This window comes from Nicotiana sylvestris, chromosome 8 (genome assembly GCF_000393655.2).
Source record: "Nicotiana sylvestris chromosome 8, ASM39365v2, whole genome shotgun sequence".
Taxonomy (NCBI): Eukaryota; Viridiplantae; Streptophyta; class Magnoliopsida; order Solanales; family Solanaceae; genus Nicotiana; species Nicotiana sylvestris.
The window spans coordinates 119,698,851-119,720,149 of record NC_091064.1 but is presented as its reverse complement, the minus strand read 5'-3'; the positions used below and the strand labels follow the sequence as shown (position 1 = coordinate 119,720,149).

At 34.2% G+C, this 21,299-nt stretch overlaps 2 protein-coding genes across 11 annotated transcripts; one reads left to right on the top strand and one right to left on the bottom strand.

Moving 5' to 3' along the window:
- Positions 1–508: 508 nt before the first annotated feature.
- Positions 509–5,314, top strand: LOC104242199 (protein LPA3). Of its 2 annotated transcripts, none has more exons than XM_070155612.1 (9): positions 509–610; positions 779–919; positions 2,093–2,140; positions 2,240–2,279; positions 2,412–2,512; positions 4,079–4,259; positions 4,347–4,445; positions 4,781–4,898; positions 5,010–5,314. In XM_070155612.1, the coding sequence occupies exons 1-9, from the start codon at positions 557–559 to the stop codon at positions 5,128–5,130; spliced, it is 903 nt and encodes a 300-aa protein (XP_070011713.1). In that variant the 5' UTR covers positions 509–556; the 3' UTR covers positions 5,131–5,314. The 2 variants fall into 2 exon arrangements, with proteins under 2 accessions (XP_070011713.1, XP_009795524.1); XM_009797222.2 differs by having other exon boundaries at positions 4,067–4,259.
- A 790-nt stretch (positions 5,315–6,104) lies between these two features.
- Positions 6,105–11,279, bottom strand: LOC104242200 (uncharacterized). 9 transcript variants are annotated; one of them, XR_011401800.1, is made up of 8 exons: positions 10,995–11,279; positions 9,495–9,584; positions 9,286–9,408; positions 9,124–9,204; positions 8,903–9,038; positions 8,213–8,339; positions 8,013–8,126; positions 6,410–6,494 (listed from the first exon to the last, which is right to left on the bottom strand). XR_011401800.1 is itself a non-coding variant. In XM_009797225.2 (6 exons), the coding sequence occupies exons 1-6, from the start codon at positions 11,168–11,170 to the stop codon at positions 6,413–6,415; spliced, it is 684 nt and encodes a 227-aa protein (XP_009795527.1). In that variant the 5' UTR covers positions 11,171–11,279; the 3' UTR covers positions 6,105–6,412. The 9 variants fall into 9 exon arrangements, 7 of the variants coding, with proteins under 7 accessions (XP_009795527.1, XP_009795528.1, XP_070011645.1 ...); XR_714930.2 differs by having other exon boundaries at positions 8,907–9,038; XM_009797225.2 differs by lacking the exons at positions 8,013–8,126; positions 8,213–8,339 and having other exon boundaries at positions 6,105–6,494; positions 8,907–9,038.
- Between the last annotated feature and the right edge of the window lie 10,020 nt (positions 11,280–21,299).

Here is a 21,299-nt window from a genome sequence, read left to right as displayed (position 1 = left end):
GCCCAATTAAATGGCTAGCCCAATGGATTAAGTCTTATTTATTTAATCCATTTATATTGGACTTATACATTTAATTCAATTATATTAGCCCATAATATTTATTTAGACCAATATATCTTGAATTTAAAATATAGTCCAGATATTGGATTTAATTCTAATATAATTTATATGCCTACAACATTATCTAAAAATGAGGAATTAAAATAATAATTTGCGTTATCCAATAAAAGGAGAGGAAACGTTTTGCTTCAGAGCAGGAGATTTGGTTCATGAATCAGAGTTGGTTAACACCGTTAGTTTTTAAACACATTCTGTCAGTGAGGCTAAAGGTGCTCCACTTTAAGTATGCTCAGGATTATATTTGAAGGACCAAAATAGACCTACCTCAAAGATACGAGACAATATTGGTCAAAAACTCCAAAAAAGCACACTGATTGTGAAAAATAATACGTACACACTAACGATATATCTACGTTAAAAAATATTTTCTGGTTTATAAAGGAAAGAGTACAGTTTAAACTCTTCTCAGCCTCTCTCCTTGTGGTTGGAATTCAAAATGTGGTTATCCACTTTCCCAACCGTTTCAGTCCCTTCCCCTCTAACTCCGCAGGTAAGAGAAATTATCTTCCGCAGCTCTTTTGGTTGCCAATAAAATGTTGATTTACGCAACTGAGTTCTAGGGTTTTAAAATACCGCGCATTTTTCACTTGCTTAGTTGCTTGACTTGCTTCACAAATTTTATTGCTGTTTTCGATTGATTTTGTGGAATATGGTGTAGGATTTCAACTGGATAAGGTGTCAAGTGAAGAGAAATGTGAGAAATCTTGAATTTGCTATCAGTTGTTCGGGCGGGGATAAAGCTACTTCAATTGGATTTGATGTGCCGTTCCCGAGGGACTACACTGAATTACTTCAACAAGTATGCTTCATTCCAGAAATCTTAGGAACATATACTCTTTCACATGTGAAGGATGGTTAACTTAAATGCTAATAACTAATAGAAGGCCTACACACATATATGAGTTTTTGAAGCCGTTATTTGAGAGTCTTTGAGTTGAGTTCAAGTAACTGAAGGATCGTTTAGTACACAGAAAATATAGGAGGATGAATTATGAATTTTTTTTTAATAGTAAAAATAGATAACATACGGTGACGAGAATAAGGTGAATTAGTATAATGTGACTCCTTGGTAAAGTTACTACGAATGATTTTTATTCCATACTAAATCTTAAGTAGATCATATACCGACATCATTTATACTTGTTGCTAGTTTTTCTCTTGATAAAAGTATAATGTCCCCCTTGGTTTCTGTTATATCACTTTGATCACCTTCAGAAGTGGGAATTCAATCCTGACTTGAAAAAAGAGAGGCATTTGTAGTGAGCTTAGAAGATTGTGACTAATTGGTATCACTCGCCTAACAATGATCTGGTCTCGTTGAACTAACTATTATGATTTACTTGTGCCCATGTAACCTCATTACTTGCAGATCGTGTCTGATTACTATATATCTAGTAGACTATGTATCTGTTAAGCTTTTTCACCTCTCAAGATTTTCAAAATTTATATTTGTAAATATGCAGCTGAAATTTTTTATGTGGCTCTTACCAACTGCCAAATCTGTCCCCTTTGGGGCTTAAAATCAGAATGTAGATGATAAGGAAAGCATAGTTAAACACTCATTGTAGATGATAAGTGAAGACATAATTAAACACTCACTAGAAAACATAAGCACACTCCACTATTGATTAATTGATTATGAAAGCACTTACTCAACCTGTGTATTATATTTGAATATTAATTTTATATGCTCCAAATCATGGGTATGTTATTGTTGTCGTTGGTTCTTCAGCTGCCTCAAGGCGTAAGTTATTACGTTATCTGTTCATGTCCATTACATGATATTTTTTTTTGGTTTTTCCATATGTATGTTACCACCCTGATTTTTTTCTATTTTAACTTTTCCTTTTCATGCATCCAATTTGGATAGTGCGTATTGTGTTGCTCATTGCGTACTCAGTTTATTCACTTTACTTTCTTAAGTCTGTTCTGCTGTTGTTCAATCATAATACCAAAATTTCATGATAAACAGGCTAAAGAAGCATCTGAATTGGCATTGAAGGATAACAGACAACTGATGGTCAGTCAATTTTCCATGTCCTCAAGTGACAACACTTTAAAGAAAATATGGTATCCATACTTCCTCTGGACTTAAAGAGCAACAACTTTCTTGAACCAGGAAATTGAATTTCCAACTGCTGGATTGGGTTCTGTGCCAGGTTATCCCTAATTGTCCTCCTTTTTTTGGTACTTTCTCTTGGTTTGGGCATGTGAAGATCGGTATAATCTACACTTCTCACTGATTTCCCATTCATATCTGGTGAATTTACTCTGGTGTTTATCATTAGCAGGTGATGGTGAGGGTGGAACAGAAATGACTGGGAGTATGCAACTAATACGTGAGTTCTGTGATCTCTTGGTTATACCAGAGAAAGCCACAAGGACCAGAATTGTAAGTCTCTGGATTTGATGAATTTTATAGTTTCACACCTTTATCAATCTTTATCATTTCCAAATTATATATTGTGAGTCTCGAAAAATCTCTCTAGCTTACACTTAAAGAAAAATGTCAATGTCCTAAGTTTCACACCTTTATCAATCTTTATCTTTTCCAAATTATATATTGTGAGTCTCGAAAAATCTCGCTAGCTGGTTATTGCTCTTTGCATTTGGCTTATTACACTTAAAGAAAAATGTCAATGTCCTATCATGATAGAATTCTACAATTTGAACACTATGTTTCCTTGGGGGAACCAATCACATGGCAATGGATATATTTGGAGAATAAAGAATAACAATCTTAACCGTAAAAGAACTACTCAGGAAATTAGTGAGGGAAAACTGTTGCTTAATCATAAACTGTTGGAGTGTACTGCATAAGAGTGTGAGCTTAATTCTCTGCTTTATACAAAATAAACCAAAATTTGGCCATTTGCAGAGTGTATCTCTCTTGTCTTCATGCATGAGTTTGGAGGTTGTTAATTATTGCTGTCTCATTTCTTTCTATAGAAGCATCAATCTACCTTAATCTAACATAAATTATGCCTATCCATGTGACCTTGATTTCTTGTTTCTCATGTAAGCTGTCATTACGACTAGGACAAGAAGCTGAAGATCTTTCTTAGTAATGCTACACAAATGGTGCTTCTGGATTCTTTTTCCTCTTAGTGTATTGCCCCGTAAGAGTTTCATCTTCTTAATCTTAAAACAAGTGGTAATGCTCACAGTTTCCTCTTTTTTGTCCTCTTCTTTTGGTTCTTTGCTGTTGTATTCTCTTTGTTTTAGTTGAGACGATACTCAATCTACGCACTCTCTCCATTATGTATTGAGTGGGCTTGCTGGTAGAAACACTAATTTACTACTAAGAAACCAAATTAGATTGTGTCCAATGTTATCTTTCTTTCCTCGGCTGTGCTACTAGGTTGTTCGTGGTCTTCATCTAGTGTAATTTCAATGTATAACCTATGACATGGATGCCAACCTCAGTGGTCTTGCTGAGGGACCTTAACTATGTAGTTGCTGCCTTTCTTCAAGAGTGGCTATATAGTTCTTGCCCTGGTTCTGTTTGTTGAAGTTTGCGCTCCACGTATTTGAAAACCTGACGCTCCTCTCTAAAGCTTTTCAATCAGTAGTTGCTCACCGCTTTGCCTTTTTCTTCTTTTTTCTCTTTTCCTAGTTTACTTCCATGCCTGCTAGGAATCTATCCTTGATGGTATGTCATCTGCTTCTCTGAAATTGGCTGCAAAATTGTATTTTTTTCATATTTATAGTTCTTAATCATTTGTAAAATCCCAAGTCAGCTAGACTTTAATTCTGGAGTTAGTTTTTGTTTTGTTTTGTTCTTTTGTTAATTTCTCCTCATTCCTATATTTGTTACCTCATTATGGTAACAATTTTGTATTTTTGCAGCAATACTTTCCTGTTAATGTTTGTGATCACCTCTTTTCCCATTAAGCTCTTTTACTCTACCAGGTGCGATCTGTCAAACTTGCATTAAACATTTCAGTTTTTCCCAGAGGCTAATGAGGTGAAATTTGCAAGACAATCAATTTTCGGAGGAGCATCTTTCAAGTTGGATTATTTGACAAAGCCTTCTTTTTTCGAGGATTTCGGTTTCACCGAAAAGGTCAAGATGGCTGACCGCGTCAAGCCAGAAGATGAACTCTTTATAGTTGCCTATCCATATTTTAACGTCAATGGTAACATCAACTCTTGCACCTTTGTGTATATCAAGTGATCGATTTAATAGAAATTTTATAATGACAGCATTTATTTCTGCAATATAGAGATGCTTGTCGTGGAAGAGCTATACAAAGCAGCAGTGTCGAACACTTCCAGGAAACTGATTATATTCAATGGAGAGCTTGATCGAATAAGATCTGGTTGTATCCTTCTTACCACAAATTTTGATAGTTCTATCTGATTTCATTTTATTTCCTGGTAACAAATATATTTATCCCAGTACTTGTTGTGATTAAGATATATAATTCTTATTTGAATTTAACAACTATTGTTAGAAACTCACTCATACTTATGCTCTTGAATTTGTTATATTCTTTCTGATGAAAGAATAAAAGTAACTTGTTGCACTGGAAATAGGATGGACATCTTATTAAGTATTTTGTCGCTTTTTAGAGAATTACAGAGAAGAAAAGAGACCTTCTTAACAATTGTTCCATGTTAAGTTACTGTATTTCATGCTATCTTTGACAAGAATAAGATTATCCGTCATTCTTCTATCCAAAGCTGGTTGCACTTTCCAAGACTCTTTTCCCTAAGATGGAAACAGTATATTATATTCACAATTTTAAAGGACGAAATGGAGGAGTCCTTTTTAGGTAATGTCTTTGGTGAACTTTATTTTTCCACTATTTGTTAGGTACTTTGTTGTCACATGTGTTTTGCTGCTTTTCTTTGAAATGATACTTTCGCTGTCTCTTGAAAAACAGGTGCTACCCTGGTCCTTGGAAAGTTTTGCGAAGAGTAGGGAATGCATACATCTGCCTGCATCAACAGGAATCAATGCCATCCTTGAAAGAAGTTGCTTTGGACATCCTTCCATCTGCATGATTCTTTTTTGTTTTTAAATTACATGGTGAGAATGTTCACTCTGCCATGTTTCTCCTGTAACTTGTGGGATTTTTTTTTCTTCATATCTCTTTTCTTTTGTGGCCTATGTTATTACACAGGCAAATATTAAAGATTTAGGGGAATCTTACAGATATGTACCTGGTAAAAGACACTTTACCAATAACTAGTCATTTTAGTCATGCTACCAAAAATAGCCAAAACAAAAGTAACAATGATATACAACACCCAAAACATATAGGCAAAAAAAAAAAAAAATCAACGGGTATTGTTGCAATTCGTTGAAAACACATAGATAAATTTGAAGGTGAATTAGAATAATTTGGAGTCAAAATTCATTACCAATGATATACAATATTTTAAAAAAATTAGGCAAAAAAGGATTTGTTTCTATGGGTATGGTTGGAATTTGTTGAAAACATATAGATGCGGCAATATATAAGATTTAAGCAGATTGAAGGTGATTTGGACTGGTTTGGCATTAAAATTCGTAGTTAAAATCGAGTTTTTTTTTTGCGGACACATGTATCACGCATGTATATCACACATAGGTATACATAGATATACATATTATACACACTAGTATTAAAACCCGCGCGAGTATCTGCTCAATTCAATGCTATTAAGTATGGTAAATTTACTACATAAATAAGAAATATGGTCAAGGATGATGAATTTAAAAGGTAGCCATCTCAAACTCAAAAATCACATAGTTTCTAATCGTACACTTTAAGAACCTTTTTCCCAGGTTCCTAAACTGGGATGTTGTGGCATAAAGGATGGAGTATTGATTCCTTTTTTTCATTTTATAGAGGTGATATCAATATCTCATACATAAAACAGATATAAGAAGTTTAAAGTTTCACAAACACAAGTAGATACGGAAACCTTAACTACACAAAGACACTTATTTAACTCTTGATTCATTCACTTAACTCACATATAACATAAAAAGGTCCCTTCTCATCATTCTGTGAATGATATAACAACATAAACGTTCAAATGTGATATTTCAAAACTTTCCAGTAGCTCTTCTAATATCAATCTAGTCGATAACATAAAGAGTCAAGTAACTTTAGATTATAAATCATGATTCTAAATGGCAGAAACCAAATTAAAATACAACTTAAACTACTTCTCCTGCGTACCAATCTACTTGCAAATGCGATTGTCTAAATAACCTTATTTCATAGATTTTTCTCCTGTTTCATCACTCTTTTGACCTTATTACTTGATAATTATGCAAGATTATAATCAACGTCTACTACATATGATCCATTCTCTTCTCTACTTCTCTTGGCAGGATTCCTTGCAGGAGAAAACATCTCATTATCAGCCATGAAAACCTACAAAAAGAAAATAGTTTACAAATAATCAGAAAAGACAAATAAATTATTAAAATCATGTTGTAGATGAGAAACAGAATGTATGAGATGCTAAAGTCACCCTCGTAAAATAGAAATGTCAGTTATACATAGAACCTTACATCCCATCACTACTAAGCTCGAGTTAATCAACCTTAAATCTTCTAAAGGAGGACTCCTCCAACTACATTCATGCATGATATCATACTTCCTACCTTTCTGGGTAAGCATCAAGACTAAGAGTATATCCAAAAGGTATATAATAAGAAGAAAAAAATTTGTAGATAATGAGATCTACCTTAAATTAACAATAAACTTTCTTCTATGACTCTCGATGGGCTAAAAGGAGAGGCGGTCAGGAAAACCTTCACCTATTTTTTTCTGTCATTGATTTGCTTTGACAAACCAGAAATATCTTCAGGTATTTCATCTCAAGGGCTCTCACGTTTCACACTTTGTGGTGCATTGACACCACTATATAATAACAAATTTCTGTTAAAGTTAAGGCTTTATCTCAGGAAAAAGCTAGATTTAGCAGGTCGAAAACTGTCTTCAACTTCGTGCTGGCTGTCATTGTAGGATAAAACCAACATCACCAGAAGTTTAATGTCCGGACCTATAAACATAGGATTTTCCCTCTTCAATAACAAAGAACATGGAAAATTGTACAGAATGTCCACGATTTGGATAAAGAAGACATGCAACTGGACTGCGGTCAGACATATAGTAAAATTTTCCACTAACTACGGAAGTCAAACATCCCGTCACAAAGAATTAAATCTTGAAACACTAATATACATGTAGTTGGGGAGCTTCTCGTCACCACTGCATATAGAGCAGTAAAAAATCAGAAAGATCCTTCTATATTTGAAAAATGGGAAGGAAAACAATGTTTCAGCTCTGGACATACTATAAACACGAAAATAAGTTATACTCTATATTAAATACTCTGTATAAGGTTATCGTTCTCGCTGATCTTAACAACATAATAAACTTTCACATGCACTTTAATGTTGGAGCTCTTAATAGTCACTTTAAACATGACTTTTTTGTCAAGAATGTCATATAACTTCACTGGATAAGAACACTCATCAGCAGCACCAGAAGTCTAAGACCAGATTAGTGTTAGAAGTTCTAAAACACACAAAAAAAAAAGTACATTTAGTAAATCATCCCTTAAATCATTAGCCTACTTTTCATTCTGGTAGACTGCATTACGTCATTTTATGATATACTTCTTATTTTGTTTCATTATTCACGTTAATTTAATAATAACAATATCATTTGTCTACAAAGATTGTTGGTGCCAAAAAAATGGCAAAGGGAATGGTATCAAAAAAATAATAGAGCTCTTCATTTTGTGTGATATAACAAATGGCCAGTTCCTATAACTATAAGGGTGTATTGGAGGTGCGAGTTAATTTTTACTATAATTTTGCATATATACCATATTTAACTTAATTGAAAAAATATATTATCAATTAAAATGAAAAAACATACCTCAACTGAACTTTGATTTAACTCATTAGCAGATTTCCCTATGAGTTTTATTGCTTCACGATCCCAAAGCAACAAAGATATAAAGCCAGTGCGATTCATTACTTGCACTTGAAGCTTGTACATGAAAGATACGTTTAGAATAAGAAATTTAAACTTAAGTTTTATTTAATTTTTTAAGTAAATAGAGAAGCTTATCAAACCTATGAATGGTAGAACTATCAAGGTGATCACATTTCTTGCAGTGAAATTTACTTCCAATTTTATCAACCTTCTTCGAGCATCTCTTGCACCCCAAATATAACCATTATTTTTCAAGTTGCAGATTCACTACAGTCGCAACAATTCAAATTTAATTGTTGGAATATCAATCCAAATGCCAAGGAGCATAAGCTGTGAAAATTTCATTATATTCCATTAAAAGATGATGTCCAAAATCAAATAGATATGCAGCGATAAGCATAGATATTCAATTAGTTCCATTAATATCGCTTATTAATTTTTGAATCTGAGATTGAGGTATGTTATCATTATATTCCATTAAATGATGATCTTCTAAACCAAATAAATAAGCAGCAGTAAGCATCCAAATTCAATTAATTTCAATTATATAGCTTATTAATTTGTTGATATGAGATTATGAGATTTGGTATCATTTTACATATAAAAATAATAAAACAGACATGCATAAGGGAATGTCACATCAACAGAAGCATTTAGGATTACACTCCAAAGTTTCAGATTGTGCATTGCTCATAAACTTATGTAACAGGGATTCTAAAAAATATATATGTGCATATTTGAGAAAAAAATAGTATTTTTAGATCCACCATTGTTATACATACACAACATAACATAAGTTAAATACTAAAGTAGTTTAATAGATTAATCACCTACATGCAGTCGACCAATTCTCTAATAGTTTTAACTTCTACAATTCCAGCAGCCAACACGTCAGAAACAGAATAACTACACTGAGAAGGTATTTGACTGATCCTGAAAGAGTTAGCTTCATTCACACTTGCCAATCTGCATTTACGCAAAGTTGTATTTGTTTTAATTATAAACAATAATTTTTTTAGTATCCACATAAACGTTTTTTCAAATAACTAACCTGGACTTAAAATCAACAGCTTGAGGAAGATTCGTATTAATCCAGAGCTTTGAAGCATGCCACGTATTACGCACAGAATACCTGCCTATATATAACTTTAGTTTCAGAACCAAAAAATTAACATAAAATAAATCTCTCATGTCAGCAAGACAATTGAGATACCTTGAAATTTGTGTGCTTTTATCATCTGCATAACCACTATAACTAGCTGATAGGGTGATCCCTCCAAATGTAGCAAGATTTGGTCTACAAATTCTCCTAAAAAATGCCGAAATATTATTCCTCCTACATAAATTATATAACAACTTAATCACATGATAAGTAATCTTGTTAAAATATATAACAAAGTAAAGTCATAGATACAATCTTACTCATGATCTTCAAGCTCCACATTCATAAAAGTACTGGTCTTATCACCTTGGTTATGTGATTTTACTTCACCATAACCTCTCTTATGACATCTATAATATTTTTTTTTAAAGTCACTACAAAGTTGATAAGACATTCAACTAAAAGAACTGCAAAAGGAATAATTACCGAAGAGTTCACTTTCATCAACATCAAGTTGATTTACTAAATACTCATAAGGTCTTAAGTCGAAGATACTCATACTGAAAAAGCTGACCATTTAATTCCTCTACAGTCGTCTTATGAGTAAATGTCAACTTCAATTTATGCTGCGTGTATTTAAGTTTCATATTATTTGGTCCAACCACAAAGTTCTTCATAAAGTACAAACCCAATTCCTCTATCTTTGGTTTGAACATACGTATAAGAGATTGACCAACAGTCACATGAATCTGATCGCCCCAGAAACAAACAATTCATAAATAATATTGAATCAGGGAAATTCTCAATTATAGAGTGTTGTCACAGATTATATTAAACAATCAAGCACCAATGAGTAAAATATAATATTTGAAGGCCTACCTTTCCCAAATAACACATAATGCATATTTTATGTTAATTACTATTCATATGACACTAATCTTAGATATTTTATAGTTTAATATATCCAAAAATGTTCTTGCCCATGAAAAAAATTAATTCAAAAAAAAAACACAAATGATTTCAAGTATATAAAAATTCTTTTCTACTTTAGAAAAAAGTATTTACTTTAAGGCTTGGCGAACACTTCTTTACTTTGTTGACTGATAAACAAATAAAAAAGAATGCACCTTTTCATTTTAGAATAAGTAATATATTTCAATCTAGATCATAAAAACTGAAATTGCAGTTAATTAAATACACGCAGAACCTGATGAATTCCATAGTACAAATCAGAAGATGGAGATTGTAGTCGAAATATGGGAAAAAATAAATGCATCTAAAAAGGAATGCACCTTTTCGTCTTGAATAATTAATTTAAGGGAGAACAGATTGTCTGGTTTATCGTGGTCTAGAACATGTCACAATCTCACTAATCGTACCGTCAAATTCCAACTCATCTTGTTACTCGATATATCATTGGTATAGTTAACTTTTGCCGTCATATTTTGCCTTAGAGAAAGTTTGATCAAAGAATTATTTGTACAAAATTATATGCTCGGTGCAACTAATATATATATATATATATATAATGTACTGAAGACAAACCCTAAGCAGTAATTTAGTAAAAAAAATTCAGTTGCTATATATATATGTAAAGTATATAATATATATTTGCATATCATTTTACTTGCTATAGATAAGAAACAAAATACGTGTGTTTAGGTGCATTAACTTTATGAAAAAGAAATTTTCATAAAAAGAGCCGGAAAAATATGTGATTCAGCCCATAAATGTAAGGGCAAATAGAAATTTGAATTCCAAGCAACTAATATAGGGTTTATATCTAAAATTAAGGAGGAAAGTCATCTGCACAAACATACCTCGAACTGGATTTTGGTTGGAAATGATAAAATGTAATTGCTGCTGGGAAATTATGAATCTTTTCCAAGCAGAAATTTCTCCATTTTAGATAATAACCATTCCGATCTGAGGAGGTCTTTGCGCGTTTCTGATTTTGTAGACATACACTATTTCTTGTTGCTAATTTTCTTCTCATCTTCCATGACCAAGTGATGTTGACAATTGAGTTAAGATGAGAATTTAGAATTTTTTTAGGAAGAGATAGAGATAAAAAACTTTAGTAAACATGAAACATGATTCTTTTGTTTAAGATGTAATGTTTCTGTAATTTTCAATGTTTTTTAATTTATTTAGTTGAAAACATATACAATTAATGGTAAGTGGAATTTTCTAGAAAAGAGGCGATAAATTGGGATGATTGAGTGTTTTTTGGCCGAAAATTTTGTATATTAAAACATTTATTTTAATTGAAATTATAAGTTGCCAAATGTCTTGTTAATAGGTTGCCACTTGACTTTTTAATAACTTGCCCTTGGCTAAATGAGAAGGCAAACTTTCTTGCTTTAATATATATATAGATTTGATACACATATGATACATATGTGATATACAAATGACACACAGTGTGATACACATATTATCTTTTTGAGATTTTTTCTTTCCTATACCATATATGAAACTTTATTACCAAAAATGTGCATAGTTTCTAATTTATCCGCCCTGTCTACATTTTTTCTACAGTTATTATACCAATCATTAAATACTAATTAATAGTAGCTGAATATTCCTAATTTGTCGAGCTAAAATTGAGGAACAGAATATTCTAAAAAGATTTTGCGTAAATCAGATCAAATCATATTCTTCCAGATATTCCTATTTAGGCGCGCTACAATTATGGAAGTAAATATTCTTCCAGATATTTTCTACCATTGATAGCCATTAAAAAGTTTGAAAGCTTTGAATTCAAATTTGGATTTTCAAAAATCATTATTTGTTTGGATTGGGTGTTGTTGAAAATAATCGGGAAAATGGTTTGGAGTTTATATTTCAATTTTGAGGGGTTTTGGTGAAGATTAGACTTGGTTTTGACTGAATTTCAGATTGAAACTCGAAGAAGAAGAAGAAGAAGAAGAAGAAGAAGAAGAAGAAGAAGAAGAAGAAGAAGAAGAAGAAAAAGAACACATTGCAGAAATTGTAGATAAATTATAGATTATTTGTATTCTGATTGTAGATGCTTTATTTTCTATTTTCACAAATAAAAAACGGCTAAAACTCCTACAAATCTTCTGAAAAAACGCAATTATGTCAAAAATCACAATTATGCTACAATTAGATGGGAATTGGGATATAAAAATTTAATGTACCCAGTTTGTAGATATTTTGTAGATAAATTATAGATTATTTGTATTCTGATTGTAGATGCTTTGTTTTCTGTTTTCACAAATCAAAAACGACTAAAACTTCTACAAATCTTCTGCAAAAAACGTAATTACGTCGAAAATGCCAATTATGCTACAATCGAATAGGAATTGGGATATTAAAATTCAATGTACCAAGTTTGTAGATATTTTGTAGATAAATTGTAGATTATTTGTATTCTGATTGTAGATGCATTGTTTTCTGTTTTCACAAATCTAAAACGACTAAAACTCCTACAAAATCTTCTGCAAAAAATACAATTATGTCGAAAATACCAATTAAGCTACAATTGAATGGGAATTGGGATATTAAAAATCAATGTACCCAGTTTGTAGATATTTTATAGATAAATTGTAGATTATTTGTATTCTGATTGTAGATGCGTTGTTTTCTGTTTTCACAAATCAAAAACGACTAAAACTTTTACAAATCTTCTGCAAAAAATTTTTCTACAATTTATCTACAATTGCTGCAATTCTTCTTCTTCTTCTTCTTCTTCTTCTTCTTCTTCTTCTTCTTCTTCTTCTTCTTCTTCTTCTTCTTCTTCGTCGAGTTTCAATCTGAAATTCAGCCAAAATCAAGTCTAAATCTTCACCAAAACCCCTCAAAATTGAGATATAAACTCCAAAACATATTCCCAATTATTTACAACAACACCCAATCAAAACAAATAATGATTTTTGAAAACCCAAATTTGAATTCAAAGCTTCAAAGCTTTTTAATGGCTGTCAATGGTGGAATTGGTGCTCTCTTGTCTCTTTGAAGGTTTGTTCTTCTTCATTGAGAAAATTTGAAACTGAAGGTAAATGTGTGTATGAACTTTGAAGATTCGACTTCAATTTTGATGAACTTTGTTGTTCTTCATTGATGAACTTCAACTGGAGTAAAATGGGGAACCAACTTTGTTGAAGGGTTTCTTCAATTTTCTGTGAATTTAGAGGGAGAATTTGGTTTCAGAAGATGAAAAATAGTAAAAAGAACGTGGGTATGGGTAAAACGCGGGTGAGACTGAGAGGTTAGGAGAGAGAAACGTGCAGATTCCTTTAATTAAGGAGATGTAAGTATAATTAATTTTTTAATTATATATTTTTTGTTTTTTCCTACTAAGAATATATATATATATATATATGTGTGTGTGTGTGTGTGTGTGTGTGTGTGTGTGTATTTGTATGTTGTTTTGCAGTCCAAGTTCTTAATTCCAGCTGAAGGAGAGAAGTGGGTAATGACTGGTCTTCGTGATGTTTGAAAGCGACACAATAGAAATATTAAGAAGAAATATTTTGATAAAAATGCTACTATTGACGAAATGCTACAAAATTGTGTCAATGAGATACCCGAAGTTCAATTCCGTCAATTGATTGAGTATTGGGATGACGAAGATGTCCAAGTAAGATTAAACCGTGCATTTCTATATTTTCTACCTATGTTACAGTATGTTACAAATGGCATTTCTACATTTCTACATTTTCTACCTATTGTAGCTACCTACTATAGTTTTAGTAGAGCTTTCAATATCAGAGCAAACTTGAGAAATTAATTACAGTCTTCATACGATGTAGAGTTAGTACACTCATAGAGGTTGATACTTTGAGCATTTTGTATGCAACTTGCAAGCCTTAATACATTGTCTAACACCATATAGTATGCATTGAGCTGTATAGATTAATGCACCAGTAGCAATAAAGGATGGTGGGAAATTAAGAATTTGATGGCCACCTGGGATTCTGCCTTCAACTGCTGCTACTAATATTAGTGAAAAAATAGAAGCAATAAAGGCCACATTTAAATTATATTGTTAGCAACATGTATATTGTTTCCTTTTTGATTTATTAATTAATATGCTTCTTTTGTAGTTAGGCTATGTGCCAATTAAATTCTGAAAATAGGAAAAAACAAAAGTGGAGGCATCGAATAGGACCTATTAATTTTGCAAGAGTGCATGTGGCATTGGTAATATTTAGTCGACACTTTGTAATCTGACTTTCATTTCTATTTGTACTTTGTCGGAACACAGTGATATTTTTTTATATCTTCTTTGATGTAATTTGTAGCGCGCAAGCAAAGAGAACAATGAGGAACCATCAAACTCTGAAATATTTATTACAACTCGTACAAAGAAAGGGAAGGTAGTTCATACGGATACTCAAGTTGCAATAGTAAGTCATGCTGCAAGTTAAGTCTTGTTATTGTATTTTCTCTCTTTAACTGAATGTGTTTCATTAATATGGTTTTATTTGTACAAGATGTTAGATATTTGTCAACCCTTCTCAAATAATATGATTATACCTGCACAAAATTTTTAATATGATGTTGCCTGCACAGAATTCTCCATTTTGTATCTGTGAGTCATAAAGGTTGAATAAAAATAAATATTCAGAAGTAGATGATATTATTTATTTCAAAAGTAGTCATTTGGAGCAGATACTTGTCCAGTCTAGTAGAAGCTCGAACCACCATTGTCCAGTCTTCCCCAGTTGATTTCCTTGCTATTCCATTGTCCTTAGATTTAACATCCTTTGATCCAGTAACTTATCAAGTAGTTTCCCCGTTACTGCTGAAATTTTCAGCTTGCAAAGCAATCTCACGATCCTCCTTGTCACTTTAGGTTCAACGGCTTCTTGTGAATCTTCCTTTTGCACAACCTGCTCGCTTCTATCCTTCAAAAGAGATGTTTGTGCACCAGCAGTAGATTGATTATCAATTGGATGAGTAGCATCTTTAGCTTCCACACCTGTTGATTTATCAGTTGTTTAACCCAATCTAACAGTAGGTCGATCACCATCTGTCGCACCAGCTTTTACCTTCTCATGTGCAAACTGTTGTACATTAGTTTGCCCCTATCCTTTTTGTCCAGCACCTGGACCTGTAGCAACACCCTGCTCGTTAACCTCCACTTGTTGCTGCACCTCGACTTTAGATTTCTCAAGATTTTGCACAACCTCCGACTTCTTCTAATTATTCCTCATAAGCACAACATTGTCCATAGCGATTGGACATGAGTTACTCTGCCCAACAATAGCTACATCCTGTGAAAATCTAGCAAAAACTATTTCAACAGGAACTATAGCAGTACTAGCGACAGCTGCTACATGTGATGTCTTAAACGGATTTTCAGCATACTCATGATCCCCCTGATGTGATTTTGAAGCTTGTGTAGCAGTTATAGGATTAAACAAGAAATTTCATAGGTGGTATATCTGGTTCAAGGTTTCAAAAGGATTAAACAAAATTAACCAGGTTTAAACAGGATTAAATAGGATTAACTAGATAAACAAGAAATTTCATAGGTGGTATATCTGGTTCAACTTATTCTTAATTTTTGGACTTGTCTCTAATTTCTCTATAGCCAGTGCTAGTCGCGGTTCTGATTTATTATGTGCAAATAGCTGAAAAGAAGTTGGGTGTTGGTTCATAGGCTGAAGATATTAAGTACCTCATACGAAAGTCTGACAAACCCAGCTAACAACTGAACTTTTATTTAATCTGACTTGACTTGTTAAAATATTTTTTTAGTGTTCGATCTACTTGACTTGTAAGTGATGTGTAATAATATTTTTTGACAGTCTAAACTTCAGAATCGCTAAAGTTCTGGAGAAACAACAAATGATGCATTTAGGACTGTATTTGGAAAGGAGCAACCTAGTCGGGTTAGATGCTATGGTAGATCGGTGACGACAAGCTCTCTGAAAAAAGATGAAGAAATCACCAAGCTTAAACAAAAGCATGCCGACGAAATAACTTCTCTGAAGGAAGAAATGAAGGAAATGATGAGGGAAGAAATGCGATATTTTTTAGTCAATTGGTGAAAAACAACCCTCGACTAGATTTTCATGATATACAAGGGTGTGTTGGATCTAATATTCCTTCACCGGTTAATGCAAGTAGTGCACGAACTATGAGAGGCAAAAATTTACAACATTCTTCTGGCTCAACTCATGCCCCGAGTATTGAAAAGGTATTTATATTTTACAATTCCAAAAACTACCTCAATCTTAAGTAACTTACAAAATCATGCTTTCTATAAGTGTGTGATAGGAAACTGAATCTATTGCCATGACTAAGATTCTAGGGGTCATAATGTTTGAAAGTAGACAATAGAAAAATATTTGTAGAGTTGGTTATTGGTATCTCAATAGGTATTTTGTTTTTTTCAGGAGATCATTTTGGAACAGTGTTACCTATAAATATTTTAAGTTCATGTATAATGATTTCTTAATAAGCACACAAGGTTTAATGCAATGATTTGAGGCACAAAAAGAAAATATCAAAGATTTGCATTTGACAAGAGTATTCCAATCCTTTTGAAGGGTTAGTAAATTGTAGCTTCTAATTTTTATACTATTTCGTGTGTGTGTGTTGTTTCCTAATTTTTCATTTTGAATGTGTAGGAAAATATAGGTGATGCAATTGGAAATGGTGGCCACAAATCAATTTGAATCATTAAAGTGGATGGTGAAGACCTTTTGAACAAGATGTTTATTTTTGTTGACACTAAATATGAGTACATTTGTTTTTGTAGAGGTCTTTGCTAGTGAACTTCTTGAACCAACATTGCTTTATTACTATAGATAGTACACAAAGTGTGTTTCTTTTGTTGAAATTTATTTCAAGTATATGCATTTGAATTATTTTTATTCTATTACTTATCATATATATATATATATATATATATATATATATATATATATATGTGTGTGTGTGTGTGTGTGTGAGAGAGAGAGAGAGAGAGAGAGGACTTGATGCAAACAAATATAGTTTTTTAACCACAAAATTGTGGCTAATATAAGTATTTGAAAAATAATTTTTTAGTGTAGACAAAATCGCCACACTTAGAAAGTGTGGCCATAGGGATTGTCAATCTGGCATTGTTAATGATAAAAGTTGCTCTAGAAGCCACATTTTGTAAGCGTGGCCTATAACGTGACAAATATCACGCTTTATAAGTGTAGCCTTATGTCACAAAAGCGTGGCTATATGAGAAAATATAAGTGTGGCCTTTGTACCGTATCGGCCACACTTTTAAAGCGTGGCTTCTAAGGCAACACCTACAAAGCATGGCCAATAGTCAAAGGTTATGGTACTTTAGGTCATCCCCCAAAAAGCATTGCCTAAAGTCGTAAAGTGTTGCCTTTGCCCAAATGCTGCACTTCTTGTCATCTTAGGCCACACTTCTCAGGGGTGGTTGTAGGCCTAAAATGTTGTAGTGTGTGTTGAGCAAGGATTATGAATATTCTCATGGAGATTACTTATCATTGAGTATTGGTGCTAGTTGAGGTAGTTAGATGTTGGAACAAGTTTTGTTATAGACGATTTTCCCTTGCCAGGACGTATTTACTTATACAGTCGATTCCCTTGAGGGGATAGTGTTGTTTCTTTATTGATCCCTTGCCGGGACTCCTGTTGTGATTGGTGTTGAACTGTATATGTGGATCGGTTTGCACGCCGCAACAATATTACGCTTGGATCGGGTTGCACGCCGCAAGAATGATATAATTGGATCAGGTTGCACGCCGCAACAATAATATAATTGGATCGGGTTGCATGCCGCAACAGTGATAAATAATATGGATCGGGTTGCATGCTACAATAGTGTTATTATGTTTTGGGATCAGGTTACACGGCACAACAATTGATAATACAAAGTGTTTGTGGATTGGTTATGAGTTCCTTATTGTTTTGCTGTAAATTATAGATTTGTCCTTATGCTTTTCTCTTAATTTACTGTTGGTATTGATATTCCCCCGCAGCATGTAGCCCCTCCCATCTTTACTTGTTTATTCCTGTTTTATTTTCCGCTACATATTATATAACTGCACAGGTTTATTTGGTAGTCTGGTCCTAGCCTAGTCACTACTTCGCTGGGGTTAGGCCAAGCACTTACCAACACATGGGGTTGGTTGTGCTGATACTACACTCTGCACTATGTGCAGATCCCGAAGCAACAACATTTGGACCGTAGCATTGGGTGGCTGCCTTCAGTCCAGTTAGAGAATCCCGAGGTAGTCCTACAGGCGTCCGCATGCCCGACATTCTCTTCTATCTTTATATGTATTCTGTTTTTAATTACTTTAGAGATAGATTGTACCTTTCTTTCCAGACATTTGTATGTAGTATTCGTAGATGGTCCGTGCCATTGTGACACCAGATTCCGGGTAGAGATGTATGTTGGTATTGTCATAATGGTTTTGGCTAAGTTATCAGATTAAGTCTACCGCATGTATTTATTTATCGTTAATATTTCATTGTTGATCGCATGTTAATTTAAATTGTTAAAAAGGCTAAACAAAAGTGTTAGTGATTCTATATTATGCGGCTTGCCTAGCTTTTACGAGTAGGTGCCATCACGACTCCCGAGGGTGGGAAATCTAGGTCGTAGTAGATAATGTCCCTATTAGTAGGAGTGTTGACTGGATAACTACGTGATGAGTATGATGTGACTGTGAGATGTGTTCATATTAATCGAACGAGACAAGAAGGGTCTGCTTGGAGGTAGTAAGTACTATCTGGTGCTGGATTTTCCATCATGATTTGATATATAGCCGAGTTGTGGGCGTGTTAAAGGACCTTTTCATGTTGCCTAGCTGGGCAGTGAAGTAGATTTCATGTTGCTGTATGAGTTCAGACTTAGGAAGACCAAGTGACTACGTAATATCTATGACGGTGGAAGGGTATAAAGAGATATTAGTTTGAGGCGAAGCAGGTGGGTTATCTCCTGCGGGTGTTCAGAATTGGCGTGATCCTTTATGTTGTTATTGGAAGATCTTTGTTACCAGTGAAGTATATGTGTTGCAATTTGAATTTGGGTCGCCTAAGAGAGTGGGCTTGACTGTTACGAGAGTGAATGCAAGATTTGAAGAAGATTTGAGGTACTAGATGGTCTGTGTTGTACGAGCTTATGGAGGATTGAGTTTATCACATTATGGTATTATGGAAGTGATAGAGTATACGCATTATGTGTTATTGTGTGATTTGATCTATGGCTTTGAGCCAAGAGGGGAAGCCTGTTATTGATTAGTTAATTGCACGGTTATGTGCTATGTTGGTTCCAGTTTGAGGCGTACGAGTGAATCAGTTATGGCTTACGAAGATTGAGACCGAGGATGGCTCGAGTAAAGGAAAATTTTGACAAAGGTTATGTTATGCTTCATAGGCATATGAGAATCACGGAATGTCTTGAGGGATTATTGGTAAAGGATGCTCGGTGCATAGGGCAGGAAATTGCTTGGTTGCATTAAGGTGAGGTTACATTCTGCGGTGTCAGAGTGCTAATGAGGCACATGTTGTTCGGTTCGTTTGATCAGGCTAATTGCAGTTTGAGTAAAGTGAATGACTCGCGAGAATGGTTCTAATGTGTTCATGATTTTACATGTAATAATTGGAGATTTTCAAGTTGTACATTTGGCTAGGAACTGAGGTTTGCATTGGAGGGTGACAAGACTTGTGTCACTTCTATATCAATTATGGGATTCTATATATCAGTATCAGGAAGGTAATGGCTTCAGATTCGCAGGAAGTCACTTCAGGGTAGGCATTTGGAATGTGGTCCATTTGGGAATATCTAAGAGAGTATCCAGCAGTTTATGAGCTTTAGACGGTGTGGTTTTATGCTTGCGTCTCGTATGGTGAGTCGGGGTTGAGGAATTGTGATGTTATAGCAAAAAGGAGTATCAAGTTGAAGGTAAATCAGAAGGAAACTCGGAGAAATGGGATAGCTTGGTAGTAGGCCGAATCGGTATGGTAAGGATATGATTAGTTCGTTGAATGCTTATGAGGTAATGAGTTTATACAGGGGTTTCGCGGCAATTCTCTTGGTTTTAGTGGCTTGCGTAGCTTGGTTGAGTTAGAAGGATTCAGTCCTGACAGTTTTGTTTTGTGCAAATGGAATTTGGAGAGTTCTTGATGGTTTCTACCATGGTTTGAGACGTACATTTTCTACGAGCGTGAGGAGCGTGGGGTGTGTAGTAATTTTCATTTAAACGGGATCAATGGAAAGTTTTTGGCTAGTTGAGTATGTAGATATTTTTGGCTCGGAAGGGATATGAAGTTCTCATGATTATCTTAGGAGGGTATAGTATATGCGGTAGGTGGTGTAGGATCGAGATTTGGCATGTGTAAGGTCACGGTTCAGTTTGGAAAGGAAGGTCACAAATTCTTGGGCAGCACGACAGCTTTAGACGATTAAGGAAATTGTATTTCTAATTGGCGTGACTTGATGAGGGTATACGACACTCTCTTGTTAGATCGACTGCTGATATTCGAGTTTGCTTGGTGGCACAGAAGAATTATAAGAGTACCTCTCGTGGAATGATTGGGTATTAGAGGTGTGTTGTATATTCGGACGACAGAATTGGGATCAGATATAGAGATTTGTGTGCTATATGGAGTTGGAGACTAGGAGTTCTCATATACAGGTTATGTTGTGGTTGTGGGTCATGTGTATCGGCAATGTGTAATGACTATCGAGGTTTGGAGACCCGAGTGGATCTTTTGATGCTTGGCATGTTAGATTTTGATGTAATATTGGGTATAGACTGCTTGTCTTTGTGTCGTGTTATTCTGGACTATTGCCCGAATGCGGTGATATTGGCTATGCCGGGAGTGCCACGGATTGAGTGGCGAGGTTCAACGAATTAAGTTCCCAGTAAGGTTGTTTCATTTTTGAAGACCCAGTGGATGGCTGGGAAGGGTTGTCTTTCTTATTTAGCCTTCGTGATGGATGTCAATGCAGAGGCTCCTACTATTGATTCAGTTCTAGTGATGAGGGACTTTTTCGGATGTGTTTCCTGCTGCCGGGCATGCCGCTGGATAGGGTTGTTGAGAGGAATTGAAGGAGCAGCTTCAGGAACTCCTAGATAGGGGTTTATGGTAGACCTATATGGATGTGTGTTCTGCCTCGAGACGGCTTT